At 41.4% G+C, this 24,204-nt stretch overlaps 1 protein-coding gene across 2 annotated transcripts in view; it reads left to right on the top strand.

Moving 5' to 3' along the window:
- Window positions 9,450-24,204, top strand: part of ST6GALNAC5 (ST6 N-acetylgalactosaminide alpha-2,6-sialyltransferase 5) — a 71,545-nt gene continuing 56,790 nt past the window's right edge. The window contains exons 1-2 of one of the 2 annotated variants that reach the window (XM_021405496.1): window positions 9,450-9,659; window positions 10,227-10,460. In XM_021405496.1, coding sequence (XP_021261171.1) covers window positions 9,594-9,659; window positions 10,227-10,460 — 300 coding nt within the window. In that variant the 5' untranslated portion in view covers window positions 9,450-9,593. Of the gene's footprint in view, window positions 9,660-9,799; window positions 10,004-10,226; window positions 10,461-24,204 lie in introns of those variants that run through there. The other variant, XM_021405497.1, reaches the window with a different exon arrangement.

The raw sequence follows: 24,204 nt of genomic DNA, 5'->3' as shown, positions 1-24,204 counted from the left end.
TTAAATTTCCATCATATAAAGAGAAACTGCCATTCAATCCAGTGAAAATGCTTTCTCAGCGTCAAAAGATGCTATTACCAAAGGACTGGCATCATTTTTCATCTTAAAGAGGATATTAAATAAGCACAGCAAATTCATGCAGGTGAGCCTCCTGTACTAAACATAAAACCACACATAGTTCAGGATGAATTATTTTAATGGTTATACTTTGAGTCAATTGGCCAATGACTTTGCCAATTTGTTAATACCCACGTTTAGGAATAAAATGGATCTACATAACCTATATCGCTATATGTTTTTGGCTGGTTCAGTGCTGCCAGAATCAGCACACTGCCGTCTACAAAGTATCTGCTGGTCAGCACCTGGTTTGCATTATCTAGTACTACAAAGACATCCCAACAGCCAACATCAGCTTGCAAAAAGGATGTTCTCTTTTTGAAATGTGAGGGCTAACCTTACCTAATGACCACAAGATTTATGAACGATTCAATAGCAACAGACCAGAAAAGGGAAAGGTTAGCCCTCACATGCACAAAGGCTAAGCAGCTTTGAGTGAGATGAAAGGTAAGACAAGGATCCAGCTTGCATCTAGAGGTGTTTTTTCAGCGATGTGCTGAGAAGTAACACACTTGTGTATGTTTGGATTTAGGAATATACTTTAATCACCAAAGTTTGAGTACACAGACTCTGCCTTTATGGATCTCGAGCTTCATGCAAGGTGAAGCAGAGCTGTTGTTTCCCTTTAAATCACCTCTTTATTAAGATTTGGAAATAGTACTTCCCTTCCATTTGGTCTTGTCAGAGAGCTGACATTGCTTACCCTGTGTGCCATCTTCCACTTGCTTTGCTAAATCCTAATTACCTGGCTTGAAATTTCAGCAGCGTGTGGCAGCCTTCAGGTCCCGCAGATTTCTTTTCTGTTTGTGCGAATGAAACTGCAGCTCAGACTTAACACTTGTGTTAATATCTTTTGACTTCTTGGCCCTCTGTAATGACACACAGGGTCTTGTTTATCCCCAGTAAGCCCCTCAAGAACCCCTTATATGGTTTTTCATCCTGTACTGTAACTACCTTTGTTGCTTATACTCTTTCCACCCTACTCTAATCCTTTCTGTCTCACTTCAGATACAGAATACTGCAAACAGGGCAGTCTTAATTTCTTTTGCATGTTAGTTACTAATACCCTGACTGTGAAAGTAAAACTTACTGTACTGTGTTTCTAATTAATCAAAAAGACATGCTGTAATAATACAGCTACAGATAAGTAGCTGTGCTACCAATCACTCACTGCCCTGCTGAAAAGCAAATTGCTGAGCAGAACCATCTTTAGCCAGTTACATCATGGAGCTGTGCATGGATTGAGGATATGGCAAGAAAGATTGTGAGTCAGGGAGGAGCCAGTCCAGCTGCTGTATGAGTGAGCAAGGGTCAGCTGGAGGGAGGGGAAGAAAAAAAAAGAAAACAAGTGCAGGTGGTTCTAGTTGAAGATGAGGGTGGGGAATGTGAGAGAGGTTTGTGTGTCAGGTGCTGATTGCAGGTGTAATGAGTTGGGACAATTAGTGCTAGAGGAACAGGGTAATAACTATAAGATAGCAGCTGGAGTTAGTCAGCAGCATTTATTCACTGTGCAAGAATCTTCTGTAAATAGTGATGACTGCACATGGTTTTTGTGAGAGTAGTTTTTGTGTAGACAATGCTTGAAGATTAATAGTGCTTAGGATAAAATTTTTCGGGATCCTAAAGAAATTGACAAAGTTAGTAATTTCTTTGATTAAAATGACTGAGTCAGCTACACAAATAAGACTGGCAGATAATTTTTCCTATCCTCACTTAGAAAGTCTAAGACCATCCACACTTGTTCAATAGCAGCATATCAAATTATAAACAAAAAATACCTCCCAAATTAGTGACTGGACAAGCACTGAACAACTATTATGTTTTAGTAATATATCACGCTTATTGTTTTCACTTCTCTGGTAAGATTTTGTTCTTCTCTGTGCAGGTTTTTGAACTCGCAGCCTAGCAGGCTGCTAGTCAGTTAGAGCTGACGTGCAGATGGATCCAGGCTACTCTGCACCAGCTCCAATCCAGGCAGATGCGAGCCAGTTTATCCCAGAAGGCTTTAGTCACAGTAATGCAGTGCTGTGCCTGAGTTACTGTGCCAGTGGAGAGCTGCTCTCAGATTCCAAGCTCCATGCTTTTCCAGACTGATATTGCTTAGAAGCAGAGCAGCTCTCATTTATCAGTGGACAGAAGCAGAACCTGCCAGAATGGAGTAGCCATGTTGGAGAGTGATTCGGGACTTTGACAGAGATGAAGCTGTAGGAGACTGAGCAGAGGAAACTCATACAACGAGCAAGAACAGCTTGTGTCACGTTACCACCTGTTCCTTTGACATCTGAATTTATGGGCTAAACCATAAATGGCCTAAGGCTTCATTTATTTGAACTCAGGACAGAAACAACACCTGCCCTACAGAGCTTAGCTTCACATTTCAAGTACTGATTACAAGGAAAACTGAATAAGCCTTAGAGAATTTGGGGACTTTTGGTAAAGACTAAAATTAGATACTTACCATAAAAGCAAAAGCTGTTCTAGAGAAATAAGAAGAAGCCATCACAATAATCACTTCTAAACTGAAATAAATCCTAAACTAAAAGGAAAAACAAAGCAATTAGATAAATGGGGTGTTAATTAGAATGCTTTGGTCTCTGAAGAAATTTGGAAAAACAAAAGGCCAAATGCAGTTCCCACCAAGGAATTAATCAGAAGGCAGTAAAATACTGTGGCAAAACTCAAGCCAGTATGTTCCTGGCACTGTAGTTTATTGGAGAGACTACGTATGTGACTGTCATATTGAATAAAATATTTACTATGATTAGGAAAAGTACATGAATTTGTAAAGTTCTGTTACTTGAATGAAAAGCATGAGGCAGGTGGTGATGATAGAGGCTAGGGAACAAGGTAACAAATATTAATAGCTGTTCAAAGGAAGGAAGGTACAGCTGCTGCAGGAAGTGTTAGATCCAGCTCTACAGCTGAGCTGGACTTGGTCCTCTGCCCTGAAGCATAAGAGAGAAAAATGAGCGTGTGTAGCCATGGATTGCTCTAAGCCACAGTTTGAGCATGCTAGTAGACACCCAAGATACCTATCCTCTATGAAATAGAGAGAAGCCTTGTTTTCTGTATTTGTGATGAATATCAATAATGTGACGGAAATGTTTGAACAAGGACACAGCACATCACAAAGGAAGACAATCATTTGTTTTGGCAGCTGGTTTGAAACAATCAGTTAGATACCTATGGCAGTGAATAAATTCTCCCACCATTTCAGAGTACTTCCTGCAATGCTTATTCATCTTGGCTGGAAAGATTTTCTAGGATGGTTTGGCCTTGACATGGGAAATAATTTCATAGCCATTCTGTACTCTCTTGTAGGTCCACATTCTGTGTTCAATTGCAATTAATTATGGAAGTTACATAAACAAGGTCACTACGTACATTCCTTCAAATGACTTCACCTTGGACTCGTGCTCTCTGCTGTCTCCTGGTAGAAATCTATCACCACTGGAATCTGTAGGCAGCTAGAACTGACACTATCTTGAATGGGCATCTCCCTTGAATGCAGAGAACCTCTTACAATTCTTGTCATCTTCCCTGGGAAAGAGGAGTGTTCAGGAGCCCTTAGCAGCAATTTCAGCTTTCCAAGACTTTTGTCAGTTAGATAACTTGAGTATTTTGGGTAAACAGAAGAAATTCTTACAAAACACAAAAGGCCACTACATAATTTCAACCTAACCACTTTGAATTAAATGTATTGTCTAGTTTGTCTTGCAAAGGAAACAAAACTATTACAGAGCACAGGCTCTTAGGAAATACTATTTTTTAAATAGAAGCACATGGGACATGGGCATGAAATTGCTGAGCTGTGACAGGAATCAGGAGAAGGTATTCTCACACTGTACATCTACTGATTTATTAATCTGAATTAATAAGCATATATGCTTATATTGTTATATACTATGTGAAATAGTAAGGATGGTTTCTGTAAATTTGAAGATGAAAACAGTAGCTATTACCAAGCCAGGGTATTTATAGTTTGACTTCTGAAGGGCTTTACTTGACACTGTGACTGTGCCTTTTCAGTTTGATGGTAATGGATCCCCTTGTTGCCATAGTTGTTCAGCCTGTCATCATAAGTGATGTTTGTGTTTGTGTTAGAAATAGCAGGAGAGTTTTCTATCGACTCTCTAATAATACATAAAGAACTGCAAAGCAATCCATAATGAGCTCTTATCCTTCTTTGCTTCCTTTTTTTTTTTGCTATAATGCTTCATGTCTGATATTTGCTCGGTAATTTTTTTTTAAAGTTTAGAAATTCTGCTTCTTTTAACACTTTGACTTCCTATCAGCATACACACACACACAGAAAGCTCAGACATTCAGGATCCTGTTGAGATCTCCTATACTACAGCAAAGGTACCCCCAGAATGCATCCAGTGTACCCAGTCTCTCACTCAATTGTAGTAATGATGTCCTTGGTTGCTTTAGTCCATATGTTAAAGCTGTTCTGTATGCACAGAGGTTATGTGTGTTTTCCTTCTTTTGTTCTACACTGAACAGTAACACAAAAGGCCATGCAGAACACTCAGTAGTCATGCCTGTTGGCTTGTAGGTGCCATTCTGGGTAGCCTCAATCTGTGAACTCTTGTGCTAATTTCTTACTTCCAAAGTTTCTGACTTTAGATGTGGAATTCTGTACTATTATAAGCACATGTAAGCAACTGGTGTGTAGTATATTCCAAGATGTGCCTTGTTTAACTTTCACCCTGAAAAAGTGATTAGATCAATGCAGTGTTTCATGTGTTCTTAAAGTAGATGGGTCCTCTCAGTTGAGTTATACAGATTGTTTCTGAAGTATTCAATATCTTTATTTATGTTTCCAAGATGGAGGATAAAACTAAGAAATAGAAAAGAAAAAAACGAGCAGATTCAGCAGATCTTATCTTGCTATTTTCCCCTTTCTGTTTTCATTTGCACTTCTATTTCCATGGAATATTTCATTTTTTTTATTCATCTATCACAGTTTGCTTCTGTCAGAAGTTCAAAGGCAGCCTGCTTTCATAAAGGAGGGACAGTATTGACTGAGCTGTATTATTGTTTCTACCTTTTTTGACCAATCCTTAATGCATATTTCTAGTTTTGGAAAGCATTTCATGAATCACTGGGCAGTTTGAAAAATCTATACTGTAAGCTCATTACTTTGCTGGCTGCTGAATATTTTCCATTGGTTGTGTTTGCGATGCAAAACTGCAGCCCTTCCTCTCTGGAAAAAGAAGTTAAAATTTCATATATACATAAATAATAAAACAACATGTGGAGATGATATCCATGTGGTGTATTTCGTTTCCTATGTACCTCTGACTGCCCCTCTGTCCATTAATACACACAAACTCTCATCATCTTGCGACCTCCTTAGCACCTTCAGTCTCATTTCTCAAGCTAGTCAGTCAAACAGTGCTCACTTCTCCCCCCTTGAAATGTGGCACTCGAAGCCATCCTCCCAAATGTCACTGGCTTGAGGCCCAGGAGAAGCAATATTCTGTTCTACGCTAGTGATCAGGGTTTAAGCTCATATCTCACGAGTCTGCAGAGCTGGAAGTGGGAGCTTTGTACTTGCTAGTGAGCTCCTTGCCCCAGCAAGCAGAGGGATAAAAGATGTATAGGAGTTAATTTCACTGGGGCCAGGATTTTACTCTTGAAGAGGCAGATCCAAGGCTTCACAGACCACAGAATATAGTGAAAATGACAAAGTGATACAACTTTAACAGAGCCGCTTTTAGATTAATTTTATATTTTTAACAAATATTTTCTTGTGCTTAGCCACATATAGAATCTTAGTAACTCGGGTTTTTAATTTCAGAGGCACAAAGTGGTCCTGATCCAATCAGCCTCCCCCCTCCAATTTATTTTAAGCACTTCCAGCACCAATATCTTCCTGAAAAACATCTTACACATTGCATGATGGGAATGTATTAAAGTGCTTTCAGCACTCCTGCAGAGTAATGTGCTGAACTCACCTAGAGTTTAACTACTTATATCACACCAGATCCCTCTTTTTCTCAGTCTTTTGTGAAGGATGGGAGATAAACAAAGCCACCATTTTCTGACTCCCTTTAAAATTGGGCATAGAGCTAAATTATTTTGTCATTTTTTTTCTTTGCGGCAAAGTAGACACACTGCCATTGATGAGTCACAAAACAATCAAACATTTAAGACTGTCTGGGCTTTCATTCCAAGAAGGTGGCAGGGCTGAAGAGTAGCTGCAGCTTTCAGTTTGGAGGCGTGCTGCATACCCACCTACAGCCTTCAAGAATGGTGGAAAGGAGAGAGGGACAGCAGGGTTCAGAGCTGGAGGCTGCTGGAGTCGCACAGATGGTAGCCAGGGTGCTCAGGGGAAGTGTCCTGGCAGACAACATAGGGGTCAGCAGCAGAAATAGTCTTTCCTTTCATCCTAACTTGCACTCAATATTTTGGCAACCAGTTGATGAGAAGCTATGGCATGGGTGAAGAGTATCAAGTATTCATTCCAGGCCACCCATGACATGGAAAATGTGCTTAGAATTCTTCATGATTCTAAGGTGTAGATTATGCTTTGTTGTCGCTTTATGAACTTCATGAGAAATCAGCCATTGCTTGTTTAAAAGGATGTTTTCTGTCTCTACAAGGAAATCTACACAGGGAAATATATTTACTGTATCTATACAGATGTAGTCCAATATCTAGACGTATACTATACCTGCACAGGGAAATCTCTGCAAGACAAGCTAAACAATATATGATAAAGGGATAGATATTTCATTCATCCCAGCAGCTCAAGGAAAGCTACTGTTTGAGCAGTATTATTGAGCAATTGGTGAAAGAGCTCTCTTGCTCCAAGTAAGCTGTCAATTTTGAGAAGTTTGTCTCTATCTGCATCACTACTTCTTACATGGATTTCTCACACTGCATGGATTTTTATTTTGTCATTAGTGTCTTAGGTTCTCCTGAAGCTGCCACAAGCAGATTTTCATTTCATGTGACTCTTCTGTCAGCATGCAGCTACCAGAAAGGTGACAACGCGCAGGGTCAATTGAGGAGGGGACAACCCATCCCTTCCACGCAGATGGGAAGCTCTCTTCAGTCAGGCTCTGTTGAAAAATCTACGAAGTGACCCTGCCACTTTTTTCTCTTGGGCTAGGAAAAGCAGCTGCTGTGTTTTATTCTTTACCCCTAGCTCTTAGGCAGGAAGAGAATTACATGGATGGCGACATAACTAGGGCTGTGAAGAGCGGTATCTTTGTGTGAAGAACAGTCTTTGCCTGTGCTTTGTATCCCACTGAGTGTGAAACCACGGAGAAACATGTCAGCCAAAAACGTCAAACAAAACTGCTGATGGATGAGACAAAGCACCTGCAATGCCTTGGGTATACAGGACTACAGCAAAATGTTGACCAGTTAGAAATCCAGCTCAGTATCGGTCGCACGTTGAAAATAAATTGCTTGAAGCTGGAAGTCAGATGCACTTTGAGATACCTTCTTCACTGACTTGTTTCCAAGTTGATTAAACACCTGTGTGTTCAGCCTGTGCTCTTCTACTCTTTTCAAGTCTAACTATTGGGTATTCAGATGCTTACCTACACACGTATGTGCATTCAAATACTATTAAAAAGCAAGCTTCCCAATAGCTAAAACTATTAATTCGTGGGAATTTAAAATTAAATGGCTGGGCGTTTTTCCAGATGATTTCTAAAGTTCCCGTGCTTACACATAAATGCCTCCGTAGGATTTACATTACGCTACTGTATTTGTTTCAGCGTGCATTTGACTGCCAAGAATGCTGCCTATGACCATCACAGCAATCTAATTAAATATTTGAGAAGCAGAAAGCTGGACATTATTCAAGTCAAGCTCAGCATTACATTAGAAAATTTAGTTTGTCTCCTTTATCAGAAGATTTTTGAGTCAGTCTCTTCTACCCAAGCCCACACGTTTAATGAATTTGGTTGGACATACTGGGTAACAGATGTCTAACATGGAGCCATGAGCCTAAATCATAAAAACGATGCTTCAGTTTGGCGTGGCAAAATATATTAGAAAGGTCAGTCACTAGCAACCTGCTTGCTGATAGTTGAGAAACAGCACTGTAAAATGCATGAGCTGCCTCTTGCAGTCTATAGCAGGAAGCCTTGGAGAGCCACAGATAATTTGCTTTCAATGATTCATCAGGATGGCCCTTTGTTTCACTAATTTGAGTGTCAAGTGCAACCACGTAATAAAGAATTACCAAGACCCGATAAGATTCTTCTTATATTGCTTCGTTTGTCTTAACAACTGGCGCATTGAAACCAAACCCACCAAGTGAATAAATAGCAAGGGTGCGTGCAACGAGGACATTCTTCCTTGAAATGATAAAGCATGTTTACTGCGTTATCCGTTGATGTACCTGTACCTTCTAGTTTCTTTTTACTTTCTTTAAAAGGCGGTAAATGCTGCGCTCTGTGCCAATGCTCGAGATGGCATTTGTTTCACTGTTAGCCCCCCAGTGAATTAGTGAAGATAAAAAATGGATTTCAGTGACAATTTCAGCCTTGAGAAAGCTGCTATTGTGCCCATGGTTGAGTTAGCCTGCTGATCGTTTTCTCCTTAATGTAATCTTTAATGTTATACAGCTATAGGTTAGATCTGAAGGCGTATATTAGAACTATTATTTCCATGAGTAATTTCAAGAGAAATATCTTCGTGATTAGGAGATGGATTATTTTTTTAAACGCTATGCTGTCATTTTAATAACTTCATAAGAAATCAACCTTAAAACGGCTTGTTTTGAAGGGGCACGTCCTTGTACATGGAATTGCCGGAGCCAAGAGATCTGTGTAATTTGAGGCCCCTTCATAAAGTTTTTATGCCTGAACCATCAGCACGGAGAAGGAAACAATAAAAACAACTTCGGAAGGCTGCTTGTAAAAGAAGGGGGGGGGAAACGTCCACCTTCAGCCCCTGCAGAGATGGCACGCGGAGCAAAGCAAAACAAAAAAATAGAGGAGAGCTTCTATCAAAAGGCTTTGCTATCGCTTTGGGGAAGGGTTGCGTGAAGGAGGGCGGCGTTAGCGCCGCACAAGGAGTTGAGGACGTCGATTTTTTTTTACGAACGCGAATTTCAACCGCTGCCTGAACGCCGCCGGCTTCAGCCAGCCCAGCCAGCGGGGGAGAGCGACGGATTCTCCTCCGGGGAAATCCCGGAGCGGCGCCATGTGAGGGTCGCGCCGCGGGGCTCCCCGCTGGCCGGCCGCCGGGGCCGCGTGCCGCCGCGTGCCCGCCGTGCTCCCGCCGGCGGCGGAGCAGCGCGCCCGAGGGGCGGCAGAAGTTAACTTCCACCTGCCCTGAAGCTGCCGCTGCGCCGGCGGGAGGAGGCGGAGGAGGAGGCGGAGGCGGGCGGGGCGGCCGAGGACCCGGCTCTGGCAGGATCCGAGGGTCCGGCCGGCTGTAATTCCCCCCTAATCCCCTGCACGGCGGCGCTTCCCCGGCCGAGCCATGGCTGCGGCTCCCCCGCCATGCCGAGCCTAGCGGAGAGCGGGCGGAGCGGCGCCCGGGAGGCGCACAAAATGAAGACCCTGATGGTGAGCGCGGCGCTGGCACGGCTCAGCCCGGCCCGGCGGCGGGAGGAGAAGAGCGGCGCAGGGCTGCCCCGGGCTGAGCGCACGCGCTCCCGCCTGCCCCGGCCGCGTCCTCGCTGCTCTCTGGGGTGCGGGAAGGCGAGCGCGAGCCGGGCGGCGGCGGCGGCGAACTTTCCGCCTGCTTTCTTTTATTCGTGTTGCTCGGGGTTTGGGGATTTTGTGCGTGTGCGCGTTGTGAGGAGCGGATGGGAAGCTGAGCTGCTTAAAGGACGAGGCTGGGGGTGGTGGGGGGGGAAGAGAGAGGGGGAGAGAGAACAAGGATGCCCAGCAGTCGTTGAAATGCACGGGTGAGGTGTCCAGAGGGGCACGGGGCGGGAAGGAGAGGCGCGGGGGAGCTGAGGGGGAACCGAAGGTGCAGGGCTGGGCGCGGGCAGGGGGCGGCGGTGCGGGGACGAGGGGATCCCCGATCCCCCGGCGCACTTCTGCTGGGGCTCCCGCGGCGTGAAACTTGGGGAGCGGGGCCGCCCGCTGTCCTCGGGGCTCTCAGCCGCCTCTCTCTGCCCCCTGCAGCGCCACGGGCTGGCCGTCTGCTTGGCGCTCACCACCATGTGCACCAGCTTGTTGCTCATGTACGGCGGCATCGGAGGCGGCGGCGGGGGCCACGCGGAGCCTCGGCGGCGGCAGCAGCAGCAGCAGCAGGTGGCGGCGGTGCCCAGCCGCCCGCCGATACGCGACCAGCACCGCCCGGCGCTCCCCGTCGGGGCCGGACTCCTGGAGGGCTACATCAGCGTCCTGGAGCACAAGGTGAGCCGCCGCCGCGAGGCCCCTTCTCTCACTATGGAGTCCGGCGCTGCCCTGGCCTCCCAGGGGGCCCTCCGACCCCGTACCGCGGAGCTCATCTTCCTAACAGCTGTGCTGTGCTCGGGGTGCTCTGCAGCCTCGCTGCTAGGTCTGCCTTCCACAGCCTTCCATTGCCCTGTGTCCTGCCCAGCGGTTGGACATCTGTGGGGTATTGGTTTTCTCCTCCCTTGCCCAGCAGGAGATACTGTTTTGTTTCTGGTGCTGAATGCTGGGGGTACACTATCTCTAGCATCAAGGAAGGGTTAAAGTAAGTTTAGTTACTTGAAGGAAGGTCAATGGGTTGCTGTTTATTCTTAGCTCTTTCAGTCTCGGGAAACCGATGAGAACTGTATTTCCTGTACAAATGACCTTTTCATCCTCCTCCTGTGAAGCAGAAGTTGTCAGCCATGGTTTCTGTTCTTGAAATTGGGGGCACCTCTGATGGTGAACAAAATGATGTCCCTCCCCTTGATGCAGGAATTACAAGACTGGGTTGTCAGACTGTGATACTCGTTTACTGAAGATAGGTATACAGAGCTTTGAGGACAGACATAATGACAGAAAGTGAGCAGGGTGGTACATCCACTGAAGAGATACTTGATATTCAGTAATTTTCTCACAAAGCAGATTGCTCTGCCGCTTACACAATGTTCAGTTTCTTGCATTTATATGGAAGCTCCAAGTACCCCTCTCTACCAAACTCCCAGATAATGTTTAGTATGCAAGGTTTCTAGCAGTAAGGATGGGAAAAACAAACAAGGATTCCCAACTTTCTAGTTTTGACATCCAGACTGATATCTTTCTGAAAGATGTGTTGTCAGACAGGTTACCAGGCTCGGTTTAGAGATACTGTGTGAAGATTAGTGACTTTGAAATACAGGGATTTTTATTGTTCCTTCTGGCTTCACTTTCTATGCAAGAGTTATCTGTAGTGCTCTTAACACAGGAAAAATAGCTCCTGTTGGTCCCTTCTAGGTGTTTTTTGCTTTCTTACATGGTTCTTTGAAAGTTCTCAAATGTGATGTCTGTTGGCTGTAGAAAAGACAAGTTTGGCCATGGGGCTTCCTAATGTGTGTATACCAGCGGTGTGTTCCTCTGTGATTCTTTTGTCCTTCCTGAACATGAGTGTTGTGATGCAGTGTGGGTATGTGTGTGCATGATGTTTGTAAGTAGTGATCACTGAAGAGGCATCTCTGGGTTTTTTTAAGCCATCCATGTGCATAGCCATCTGAGACTGGTAAGCTCTTATGATGGTTTTCCTGTCTCTGAAACACTCCTCATTAAAATATATTTAAAATCACTCTTCTATGTTTATTATTTTCCAAGGTAATTTTAATGTTTCCCTGTGTCTTGGGAAAAGCTGCTCCTCTGGCTTTTTAACATATTGTAGTATGGCTCTAAACCCATAGATACTCCATTTCTAAATTTTATTTCATTTAGCATGTGTCTCACAGTCATAATCTGCTGAAGCTTTAATAACTTTTCCCCATAAGTTCTCTGGGTCAAAAAGAAGATGGTGCAGTTCCTGATGTGTTCCTGGCTTGCTTTGTCTTATTTTAATGCATGAGGTCATGCAGAGTGCTGTGCCACTGTGGCACACAAAGCAGCGAGGACTCTGTATTACCACGGGGAGATAATGGGGAAGAGGAGGGCTTAGGTTTGACTCTTAGCAAGTGTACCTGCTTTGGTAATTTAAAAGACCCGTATATTTAACATGGATTTAGAATTCCAGAGTACCTCAGTTTCTGGCAGAATGAAAAAATGGAAAATTCAAAAATCACAGGCATTAATAGCTTGGAAAAAGAAGGGTGCAGGATTAGCGATGACGTGAGAAGGGGGAAGAGAGAGGTTGCAAGAAATGAAAAAGAATGAGCAATTTTCAGAGAAGGTGTTTTTTTTTTTTTGTGGGGGGACAGTTGAGACTGCAGAGGAGACAGCTTGAATAGCAATCAGCATGAAAGTTCAACACCGAGTGAGAGCAAATGAAGGAGTCGGAGAGGTTTAAGGAACGTTAGGAGAACTACAAGGAGAGAGCAAGGTAAGCTTTGGTGGCTGTGAGGAGGACATGATACTTTAAAGCCAGGTGGAAGATGAAAAGTACTTAATGTGTGAGGACAAACAGGCTTGGAAAGGTAAGGAGAGGAGAATGACTTCAGCAATGGAGCATGTTATTTTGGTGGCAAAGAGATGGCGGTGTAAAATAGCAGTGGACGGTAGATTTTCACGATACAGCTACCTTAGTTTCCCATATAGAATCTTCTTACTGTCAGTCAAGGAGCTGAAGGACCATTGCACTAAGTTCATCCATTGTGTGTGTCCATGCACTCTTGGCAGTCGGCAGTAGTTGATTAAATGTTGAACTCAGATCTAGGAGCTAAAATATGTTCACAACATTAGTAAGAATTTGTCTGGTTCCCATAGTTTGCTTTAATAGGACAACCTAGTTTCATGTTTGTGGTGTTATACCCCTTTGGTTGTGTTTAGTGAGAGTTAAGTACGCACATTGAAGCTATATGCTAAGTGATAGTTATTAATCCAGAATTACAGTGTGAATGTTGTCATATACAGAGGCCGTGTTACACAGACATACAGACATTTCAGGAAAAATAATTAACAATTGTTCATCTCATTGTACATCATATATTACAAATGTCTGTCACTACTGGCAGCACAGCTCATTTAGTAGTGCTGTGTGATCACATATGGAGACCGTTTCCCAGAAGGTAAAAGTAAAGTAAAGTACCAATGATTTTAAAATATAGCTTCCAATACTGTAATTACCAATTATTTGCCTCCTTTTATTGTACATTCAGTGAGAACTGGAGTTTTTCATCCGTTCTGTCAAGATAAGCAGCCAGTCTCTGAGAATACGACTAAAATATAGAAAGTTCTTTTTACGGGGTTGCAGAGTCTTTCTGCAGGAGTCTCTTGTCACTTGATCAGATTTGTGATGTTTTGTATCGTAGTGTTTTGTCTTCATGATTTTTGCAAGCCTTGTTCCCTGAACGGAGCAGCAGAGATAGGAATCCATTTTCTCAGCTTTTGCAGTCTTTTGCTGTTTAGGTCTGCAAACTTTGTTTTTGTTAAATTGAACTTTTAAGAATATTTAAAACAGCACGAGATTCAGAAATGGGTTCTTGGCATCTCACCACAGCATGTCCCAGTCCAAGAGCAGCTCACAGTCACTGTTGATGGATGGTTGAAATGGATCAATGATCCCTTTTTTCTTAATGACATCCAGATGCTTATGTCTTGAAAACTCTCACATTTGGAGCAGATAGCATGGTTTGCTGATACCTGCTGTTGAGGGGTCAAGGACAGCAGCAGATGAAGCTGCTGCCCTTGTACTTGGAATAGCTGTCACTGCCTGCAGAGGTACTGTGGCAGAGTAGCACATCTGCTGTTAGAAAGAACAAGAGTCTCAGGCTGTCCAACAAGCATCTTTCATGAATTCCTTGAATGTAATCCTAAAATTAAAGAGGTTTTGTCATTGGTGTCAAGGGAAGCAGAGTTATGCTCTTCTGTGGGGACGTGGGGGTAAGACTTTCTGCTGATTTACCACAGTGCTGGCAAGAAATTACAGTGCTAACATTTTTAAAGCAATTACTGCATACAAATAAGAGACGGTTAATGAAAGTAGGAAACATAGCGTAGTTCCAGAACTTGCAAGAAATAAATATTTAACCATTCTATTACTGTTCTGAAATGAATATGAGAACATTCTCTGAGTAGTTAAAAAGCTTTTTACCCGGTATTGACTCAACAGTTGGTACTACAGATAAAATATGAGTTTGTCACATACATAATTGAATAATATTTCAAGCCATTTTGCTTCTTAGAAAATAAAAAATATCAAAATCAATCTCATGGACAAAATGTACAAGTTCCTAGAACTATGCTTAAATGCCATAGCATAGCACGGGGACCGATGTGATAATGAAAGAGATCACAGTGTTTTCTTAATTTATGATAATGTGAATTATCATATGCAAGGAAATCTTTGTGATCTCTTTAAATTAATGCAGATCAGAGAATGACTTAGTTAATGTAGTCTTTGAGGAAGTCATTCTGCAAGGAGTTCTGTAGCTGAACTTCTGAGACACAATAACTTGTTCTCAGATGAAACTTTTTTTTTTCCTAGGATGGGAAACTTTTTTTACTTAGAGTTGGGGGAAAATCTTGACATGTTTTTATGTTCATTTAAGCTAGAAACAGTTTGGAATTTGAATTTTACCTAAGTAGTTAAAGCACTGGTGGTTTTGGGTTGAAGTTTGAGGGGGTTCCTTAAACCAACTTTCACAACTACTCTACGTGGAGATGGCAGGGAATAAGATTTTTAGTTTCTTTGAAATTAATCTCTCACGAAATCGTGAGGTATCTTAGGACAAAACAGCTCCTCTTTCCTGAGGTGGGATCAAACCCACTGAGTTAAGACAAAGAATGCTTTTCATAATTTGATTACATGTTCTTATTCCTCCGATAGTCTTACCTGTAAAGGAAGGAGCTCAGACTTTACAATTAAGTATTTGATGGAACTTTTAATTTGAGAGAGGTCCACAAGGGGGAGACTTCATTCTGGAATAACCTTCTTGAGGGACACATCTGTCATAAACCTGAGCGAGGCGTGAGGCCATAGAGCCCCTTGGGCGGTGTCTTGTTGGTTTCTTGGACTGTTTGTTTTGAGGTGAGGTACTTACCTTTCCTGCTGATAAGCTGTAAGTTCATTCAAACCTTCATAATGGAATAGACAAAAGACTACAATAGGAGAATGAACTGAATGTACAAACACGCAGAGCAGAGACAATTGTAATTTTCCAGATGTACCCAACCTTTGAATAACAGCTATTTTTTTTGCTTTAAGTTTTCCTGCTTTTGAGCTACTGTGGTAGCCTACTTTTTCGGCTTAACAAATTAAAATACTGGATTCATTCATTTTGATGATCCTTGTCTGAAATCTTTAGCAGCTTCTGTGTGCACTTAGTGTGCAATGTGGAGTACACAACAATGATGGGAAATGATGGCACGTTTTTCTGTTCTCCAAGATGCTTGGCACCACTGCAAAGAGCCAGTAGTCCTGGCTTGGCACTGTTCCCATTTGCAATATCTTGAAATATTTTCAAATATTATTTATGTGGAGGCATCAGTTATTTGAGCGGGTTATTCATCTATTTTATTGAGTTTTTTGAAAGGGGACATACTCTGTAGTTGTGACAATTTTTCTGTAGAATTCTGACTTTGGTGCTTGCTTGACGGAGATCAAGAATGTTTGCTATCAGAGTGACAAAGCAGGACAATATTTTACAGTTATAACTATTGCTTAATTCTTTCTGAAGTAGTACCACTGGAGATGGAATCTAGTAGAGAGAATGACTCCAGGCTGAGGTCAGTGCCTGTTGGTGGAAAGAAATGTCTGAAAAGACTCATTCAGATGTCCCTGATGTTTGGTACCTAATATTACTAGTTTTAAAATTAATTCATGTAATGCTGTACATAAAAGTCTAGCCAGCCACAAACTAGCTGTGTTCTGCTTGTTGAGGAGATTAAGCAGGGTAAATCATTGCCATTGTACGGGGGGTGCAGAAAGTATTGGAGTTTGTACCAGATGAAGATCTTGTCCCATGTAATCTGCAACATTATCCCAAATTGTGATTTATTCTTTCATATAAGCTGAAACAAAAAGATTATTTCAGAGACTGTATCACAAAATCTTGATGACTGATTTCAGTGCAAGCATAGAGAGTCGGTAGATGGTCAAATCAAGACAGTTAATGAGAAAGCGTGTATTAATTTTCTCACATTTTGAAAAAGTCACTTCTCAGCACTATCCAATACTGTGACATTGGCCATACCAGTTCCTTTCTTTTTACAACAGACTAAGGCCAAGTTCTTACTTTTCCTTCACAGAAGAATCTTAGAATCATAGAACAGCCTGGGTTGAAAAGGACCTCAAAGATCGAGTTTCAGCCCCCCTGCTGAGTGCAGGGTTGCCAACCACTAGAGTGGTTGAAAAGAAAAAGTGCAGAAGCGTGGAGATGTTTTTATTTATGTGTCTTGTTTGTGCTTGTTTCTGAATTATAGCTTTTAATCGGAATCATGAAAAGCGAAGGATGAGTAAATCCACTGTTCCCTGTTATATGAATATCCTATGCATCATACTTTAGTAAGTGTGAAGGGCCTGTTTCCTCTTATCTCCATCCCTATCATCTTTTGTGGACATGAAAAATTTCCTCATTTGGTGGATATGCAAAATACTTCTGGACAGGGAATTGGTGACACTTTGTCTGCAAGGGAGATTTGCACATCCTTCATAAAAAAAAACTGTTAATTTTTTTCCTGTCATTTTCATCATTAATTTCAGTGACCACATTTATATTTCCAGTACGTGCTGAAGTATATTATATTTGATAACCATTTAATTTTACCATATTATCTACTTCTTGCACACCAACTTTCACTGTGAGCATTGTAGGCTATTTTCATCTTCCTATAAAGACAAAGTGTTCTTTTGAAGGGTTTTAATCCTTAGTGGAAGCAAGTCTGAACTAAATGAGATTTTCAATGACAGGAAATGTAATTTTTGTTCAGAACTGATGGATATCTCTCAATAGAGTTCCTTAAGTTTCCCCTTTCTGCTTGCCCTAGGGCATAAGTGGATATTGAGTGTCATCCTAACTATGTGGTATCTTCAGAACAATAGGCTGCAAGTAGTTTCCTTTTCTCTGTGACCTTTTTTATTCATTTAACCTGTACTGCTCGGCAGTGCTCGGTATGCACATCTTTGATGCTGAGGTGGCATTGATAGCAAAGAACTCAGTGTATTAATTTAACTTCTAATTAGGGCAATTATGATCAAATCAGCAGTCGTTCGGTGCTGATATAAGCAGATGTGACAGCACAAAAGCTACTTTGAAGGTGAGATGAAGCATCATGATGTTTCACCTCATCCTGTTTTGCCTCACCCCTAAGCAATCTCATCACTCTTTCGCTCCAGCCGTCACAGCTAGAAATGTTAAGACCAGCTTAATTACTGAAGTCTGCTCTCAGCTGGAAAAGGAAGTATTTTCAGTTTAGACACTGATATTAATTGTTCTTTGTTGTCATTCTAAAAATATCCAAATACAGTTAAAAATAAGAGCCTGAAAGTGTGAGAGGGGAAAAATCAAAGCTGTAACCTCTACCTTCAGAGAGTCTGTTTGCGGTAGAAAAGTGTAAAATGCAGATGCAGAGCTCTGAGGTGCCCCCAGTGGTGTTCTGTGAAAGACAGAGTTGTGCTTGGAAACATATACATTCATGCAGGGAATGTACATCAGAACTGAGGTCAGGCAAATCTGGCCATGTTGTTATTGCCTGGACTGTACTCACAGGGGTACCATGTATACATTAAGTGCAGTAATAAACACTGGATTCTTACTGGAATGCTGTAAGAAAACTTCAGAATAAGATTGGATTATTTTAAAACATGGGGGGGAAACTAATAGATTACTGGAGTGTTTTTTTTCATGATGATAATGAACTGCTGCAGAGTGTTTGTTGCTCGGAATAAGGGAACAGTAATAGGTGTATGTGGCATGCAGGCAGCATAGATCAGGTTTTCTTAATTTGGATTTAATAATCTGGACTGTTGTAACGGAGAACAGGAATGTATAAATATGTGCTTTGTCCTCTAATAGAACACATTAAGACTTAATTGTGGCTGTAGAAAAGATTCCATTACAGAATGGATGACTTGGTAAGACATAACCTGGAAAAGAGGAGGAAGATATTTCTCACTAAGCAGTCTGTGCAATTGTAATACACACTTTTTTTTTTTAGCAAATATTATATATTTGTTTTGGTATGTTATTAGCCTCCTTAGATATTGTCTTGGCATTAATATTGCAGAAACAAAATATTCTGTAAAGTTTATACTGTCAGACAGTATTAAATTAGAGTATATCTTGCCCTCAGCTATAGCAGGTCATGAGAGTAGATGTAGTAACACTGAGCAGAGCATCAGTCTAAGTCTTATCTCTAAGGAAAAGAAAAAATTCAACAGTGAAAGTTTGTACAAATGTACATCTGTATTGAGCTTTGTGCTCAGGAAAGTTAAAGGAATGGTGTTTATGGTTAAGAAATGGCTCAGTGAGAAATAGACTTCAGGAGACTGTATTCATCACCAAGCTCACACTGTTGGCTAGCTCACCTGCATGGAATTTAAAACCTTTTGTTCCAGTTTGAGACAGCAGGACAAGTTTTGCAGATAGTTACATGATAGTAAATTCAAGCTCGTTACCTTCTAAACTTTCTTGCCTGCATTGTATTCTCTGTGGACAGACATCTTTATTCTGTATCAGTGAAATTCACCCGTGTGACTTGCACAAAATGTAAGCATCTGAGGAAGTACATAACTGAGGCAACTGACAGGAAGGTGGCACATCATTATGAGGTAATAAAGTGAGATGCAGAGATCCCCAAAGCTAGAGCAGGCTGGGTCAGTAAGTCTGCATAGTGTAGTTGGAGACAGGCTTGTTAGCTTGAGTTTGAAATCAGATTTCTCAGTCTGTACCTGAGCAAATAAGTCCTGACCTTTGGCAGCTGTGTTTCTTCTGGAGCTGGGCTGTGCTGCACTGTGCAGTCAGGGTCAGGATGGGCTGAAGCTGTGTGGGGCGTCTTGGGAATGGGTTTGCAGACATGTCCAAAACATTTCTGAACGATTCTCAGGTGTGGTGCCAGGGACTGAAACTGCATTTGCAATATAAGCTGTTCTTAAACTTCAGCCATGCAAACAAGAACAGTCTTGTATTTTTCAGAGATTGAATATATGGCCAGAAATATATTTAGAAAACATGATTTCCAAAACTTGTAAATAGTCCTTATAGGAAATCTTTCGTCCGTCTGCATGGAGGCTCTCCTCTCCAACCTTTATGCAGAACACAGAAGCTTCCAGGCAGTATGTGCTGTTGTACCACCTGTGCTGTCCCTTCCCTGCACCACTGTAGCTGACAGTATGCCTTCCCTGGGTCAGTCCTTGAGATACTTGGCTAAATTTCATCCCTGGAGATTAGAATAATGACAAATGTGCTCCTAAATTTTGTTGCTGTCCCCTTTATTCCTAATGCTACTATAAAAGGGTTAGTTTTACATATCTCAGCATATTGGTTGACTCTAAAATAGGAACATAAAATCGCAAAATACAGCCAGTGGTCTGGCTGCAGCTGTCAGAGTGATGAGGAATTAATACTGCCTGTCCTTCCTCAGTCCTGTGCCTGGATATTTGTAGGTGAACTCCTTTTCTAAAAAATCAAAACAAACCAAAACACTTCATATTTTATTGAGATAATTTCTTTAACGTTTATATTCTTTAAAATAATCATTATTACTGATGACTCTCTGAAATACATTTTACAGATTAAAACCCTTCAGCAAAATCACTGCGATTTCCTTTCATTCATCTACTTGTGTATCCTCTTTGTAACACTGCTGTGGATTTCTGTCTCTTTTCAACACTGATTCGTGAGTGTGATGAAGACTGAGTCAGCTGGTTACAATATTGTTCGTGTTATGCGTGAGAACCACCTCCGACATGAATGGGGCTATGTGAAATAACCAGTCCTTCAGTAAGGGCTTCCCCATCTTGCTGAGTGCCAGCTGACATGATGTTTAAGCATATGTCTGTATGGGATTTTGCCAGCAGACAAGAGTGCGCTTTGCCCTCCCTTTGAGCTGCTTGGAGATGCATCAGCTCTGCTCTGGTAGCTGAATAGCTGCAGCGAGCATGTTGCTAAGCCAGAACTAATAAGCTTGACTGGGAGGAAGGGTCTGCTGGACTCAGCAGTATATTTTGTGTGGTTGTGTGGCTTGCACTGTAGAGCTTCTGTGTGTCCTACAGCCGTGTCCTACAGCCTTGACCTACAGGCGGAGCATAGTCTGTTGTACAGCAGCCTAATAGGATAGATGGCATTATGAATCAGGTTTTCAAACTCTGCTGTGAGACCCTAAGTTATGTTCATGGAGCACTGCTTACTCATCTAAGTCGCCACTTAGGAAAAATTTTGCTATTTTCACTGGGTGCGTACTTGTCAAAGGAACAACTTTAACTGTGTTGCTTTAGAAAATGGTGTTTGAAAATCAGGCTAAGGATTTTTTTGTTTGTGTGTAGTTATTTCTCTATACACAGACATGGCATCTCAGTTGCAATGTGTTTTCTGGTGTTCCTACTATGTATATTTCTTTGGAAGCGTTGACAGTTGCACCTTAATTTCAATCAGTGAGGAATTTTTGAAGATGATAGGATATTTAATAATATCTTCACTATCTAACATGAGTCTGCTGAGCCTTAATGTTACTCTTCCCGTTGCTAATTTTCATATTCATCGATTTAATTTTGACTTAGCTTTTAATTTTTATGAATAGCCTAAAGCTATGTTTTTAAAAAAGTAGAATTGAAACTAGAGCTAAATTCTTCCTTTTCCCTGAATCTGCCTTATGTCTCAGTAGCAGCATAGAAGAAGCACCAGAGCTAGTTACAGATACGCTGAATATTCGTTCTCAGTGGCAGTGTTGGTGTATCCCTGATGGTTTAAGGGCATAAATGAGGTACTTTGTGCAGCTGGTAGATGTGGAGGAGGGATATCAGGGCCAGGAGGGTATCTCTGGTATTAATGTGTTTGATTTCCACCAGCACAGTGATCCCTTTTGATCTGCAGCCATTTGTGCAATACAGAGCAGCTTTCAGGGTATCTTTAATTACGCCTGTCCACATTTTGGCCTGGAAAGTGAAATGAGGCTTTAGTATCACCTTTCACTTCCAGCTGCGTTGATTTGAAACTTCGCACAGCTTGTTACCCAGCTGCAAATACAAGGCTCCTAATTCTGCTCCAGTCAAAGACAATGAATGCGCAGCACCTTGGGCTTCAGCAGAAGGTGCAGCTGGCTCTCGGTCTCTGTGTCAGAGCTCGCAAGGTGGAATATGAATATATCATACGTACATCTGCATATAACTTATGCTAACGTGTATCTTCAGATCAAATCTAGCCATGAGACAATTCACAGGACTTGAAAGCTTTTCAGGTTTTGCGTTGATACAGAATACAGCAAAACTGCTGTGTTAGGAGGACCTTACAAATAGGGCTTATGCTAAAAACCCTGACAGGTGTAATGCTCATATTAGTGCTCTCAGACTTATCTAGGTGATAACATGCACCAGCTTCATTAAAATTTCTCAGAAACAATGTTTTACAACTATACCTCTTCCTAGGGATATTTTTCAGTGTGTTGTGAACATTGCATCTCTTATTTTGTAGTGCGTAATGTGGAAAAAAATTGCTTTAAAATGATGATTAGTGTCCTAACATTTGAACTTCGATGGTTAATTGTCACAGTCAGTAGCAAATTACAGAAGAAGATTAATTCCTCTTGAAGGTGCAGAAAGTGATTTCATCCATGTCATGCAAAGTCCAATGACCAGTGGTTATTTAAATTCTCCTGACTTCTAAAAATTGAGTCTGTTGCTCACAGGAAGTGAATGAAATCCTTGTGGCTGAGATCAGAGGTGAAGACTAAGGACAGCTGTGACAGTCAGTGTGTAAGCCAGTTTAGCAAAAATTGCTGTCCCATTGCTTCTTGAGTGTGGATGATGAGCTGCATCTATTCGTCTTCTTTATTGGAATTGCTTTTCGTGTGCCAGTCTGTGAAAAGCACTGAGACTTAGGAATTCAAAATAGAAGTAATCTTTTTTAAAAAAAAAAAAAAAAAAAACTGGCTCTTTTTTGTTTCCCTAGGAAAACAAATACATGTGTCTTTTTTCTCGTTGTTTTGTTTCATATCCCATATTGTACATCAGTAAAAGTACTGACAATTACATTACACTGTGTTTATTAAAGCTATGCTCCTACCCAGTAATACACGTAAGACATCTTATACTGCCTTAAGGATTAAGTTAAGCTCCTTTGTCAAGCCTGTTGGTATGGCAGGAGTGTTAATCTTTAACTGTCAGGCTCTGGTTAGATCCTTCTTTAGACTGAAGCCATGTCTAAGTGCAAAAAAATTAAAAAGAATCAACTCTCCCAGTATTTACGCCTTCATGTTTTTGCACAGAGCAATCAATCAATAAAAAGAGAAGCTGTGTTAGACATACACATTTTTGTAAGAAGATTGCATTTCAAGTCTTTATTTAGCAGCATCATAGTTTGTTTTGTGTTTATGCTAGTGAAATATGGAGACAAAGTTGATAAAGTGTTCAAAATACTAAATTCACCCACTGCACATCTTACCTTCATGAAAGCTCAATGGAAGGAGGACGGGGGAAACTGTGTGAACCTGCTTTTCCTAATTTAAATTCTGTAGAGTTGCCTACAGTGTGTTCATGTCTTATTACATCAGTAATTACTCTTACATTTTCTTTTCAAATTACAGCATTAAGTCACAAAAGAAAAAATGTGCTATAGTTGCAGCATATCTAGGCTTGAATGAAAGTATATGAAGAGAGTGGTGAAGCTGGAAGTTAAATCCCTTGTAAATGATTAAAGCTAATGTTTTAGCCCCAGCAAGGTATAAAACTGGTCGTAACTAGTCACTTTGTTGTGCTGCAGGTATTGAATGTTTAGATTTCACTGCAGATGTACGTACTGTAGTGTTGTCTTAGCCAAAACTTACGAGGAATTTTTAAACTAATTATCTGAAAATAGCCCGGTAGTGCAATTTGTGCGCATGCATATGATCCTTGAAAGTGGTACTATGATCATCCAATGCAATGATACGGGTCAAATGTTGAAGCATTTGGAAAAATGGCTGCAGATAAGCTTTTAGGTGTGGTAGCTGCCTAAATAGGACTTCTTTAGTCAGGCTATATTTTTGGAAATAATAGTGAAAGAAACCCTCAACAAGTGAGAATTTTCTGTGTCATTCTCCTTCAAATATAGTATCTAGTGGCTGTTTTTGTATTTTACACGCATACAACCTTCCCATTTTCTGAAACAAGAGGTTCTGTCCCTTAACTCATTAAATAATAATACTTTGTACTTACATCACCTTCCTTCTGAGGATCTCCAAGTGCCATAGAAACATTAAATGGAAACTTGCTCTTTAAAGTATGGGAGTATTAATTCCTTATTACATAGGGGGATAGTGAAACATAAAAAAGTTCAAACCGTAGTTTTGACCTTTGAGTGTCCAGATAGGAATTTCAGACGGGAGTCTGAAAAGTGCTCAAGTGTTGAAAACTGAGGGGACTCAACCTCCAGAATAGGTCCACAGCAATCATTTGGGATACCTGACTGTCATGCTTGACTTTGAACTGAAAATTCAGACCTTGTTCTGTATAGCTCTGAGAATATATACAGTGGATTGGAAGAGTTATGCACCTGAAAATGGATTCGAGATATCTGTTCTACTTCAGAACTGCTCAGCAGAAAAGTACTGAAGTGCAATTTCAGTGCAGACCTTCTGCTCTATCAGAATCATGATGGGAGGACGGCATAGTCCATGTAAACAATAACAGAAGAGAAGGCAATTGTAGTTTTGAGTTGGGGATGATTGAGATGGGGTATGAGTTCCAGTTTCACAAAGCATTGAAGTGTGTGTTTTAAAAAGTTTTGCCACATAAATTGAAGATTACAGTGTTACCTTGTAACTTTCTGCAGAGGCCTTCTTATATATTTTACCAAATTATCTCCCATAGCCACCTCCAGCCCCTTCATTGTATGTGGCAGTGCTAAGTCAGCTGTCCCAG

This window comes from Numida meleagris, chromosome 7, assembly GCF_002078875.1.
Source record: "Numida meleagris isolate 19003 breed g44 Domestic line chromosome 7, NumMel1.0, whole genome shotgun sequence".
NCBI lineage: Eukaryota > Metazoa > Chordata > Aves > Galliformes > Numididae > Numida > Numida meleagris.
The sequence above is the reverse complement of the archived record's forward strand: the minus strand, read 5'-3'. Positions and strand labels throughout refer to the sequence as shown.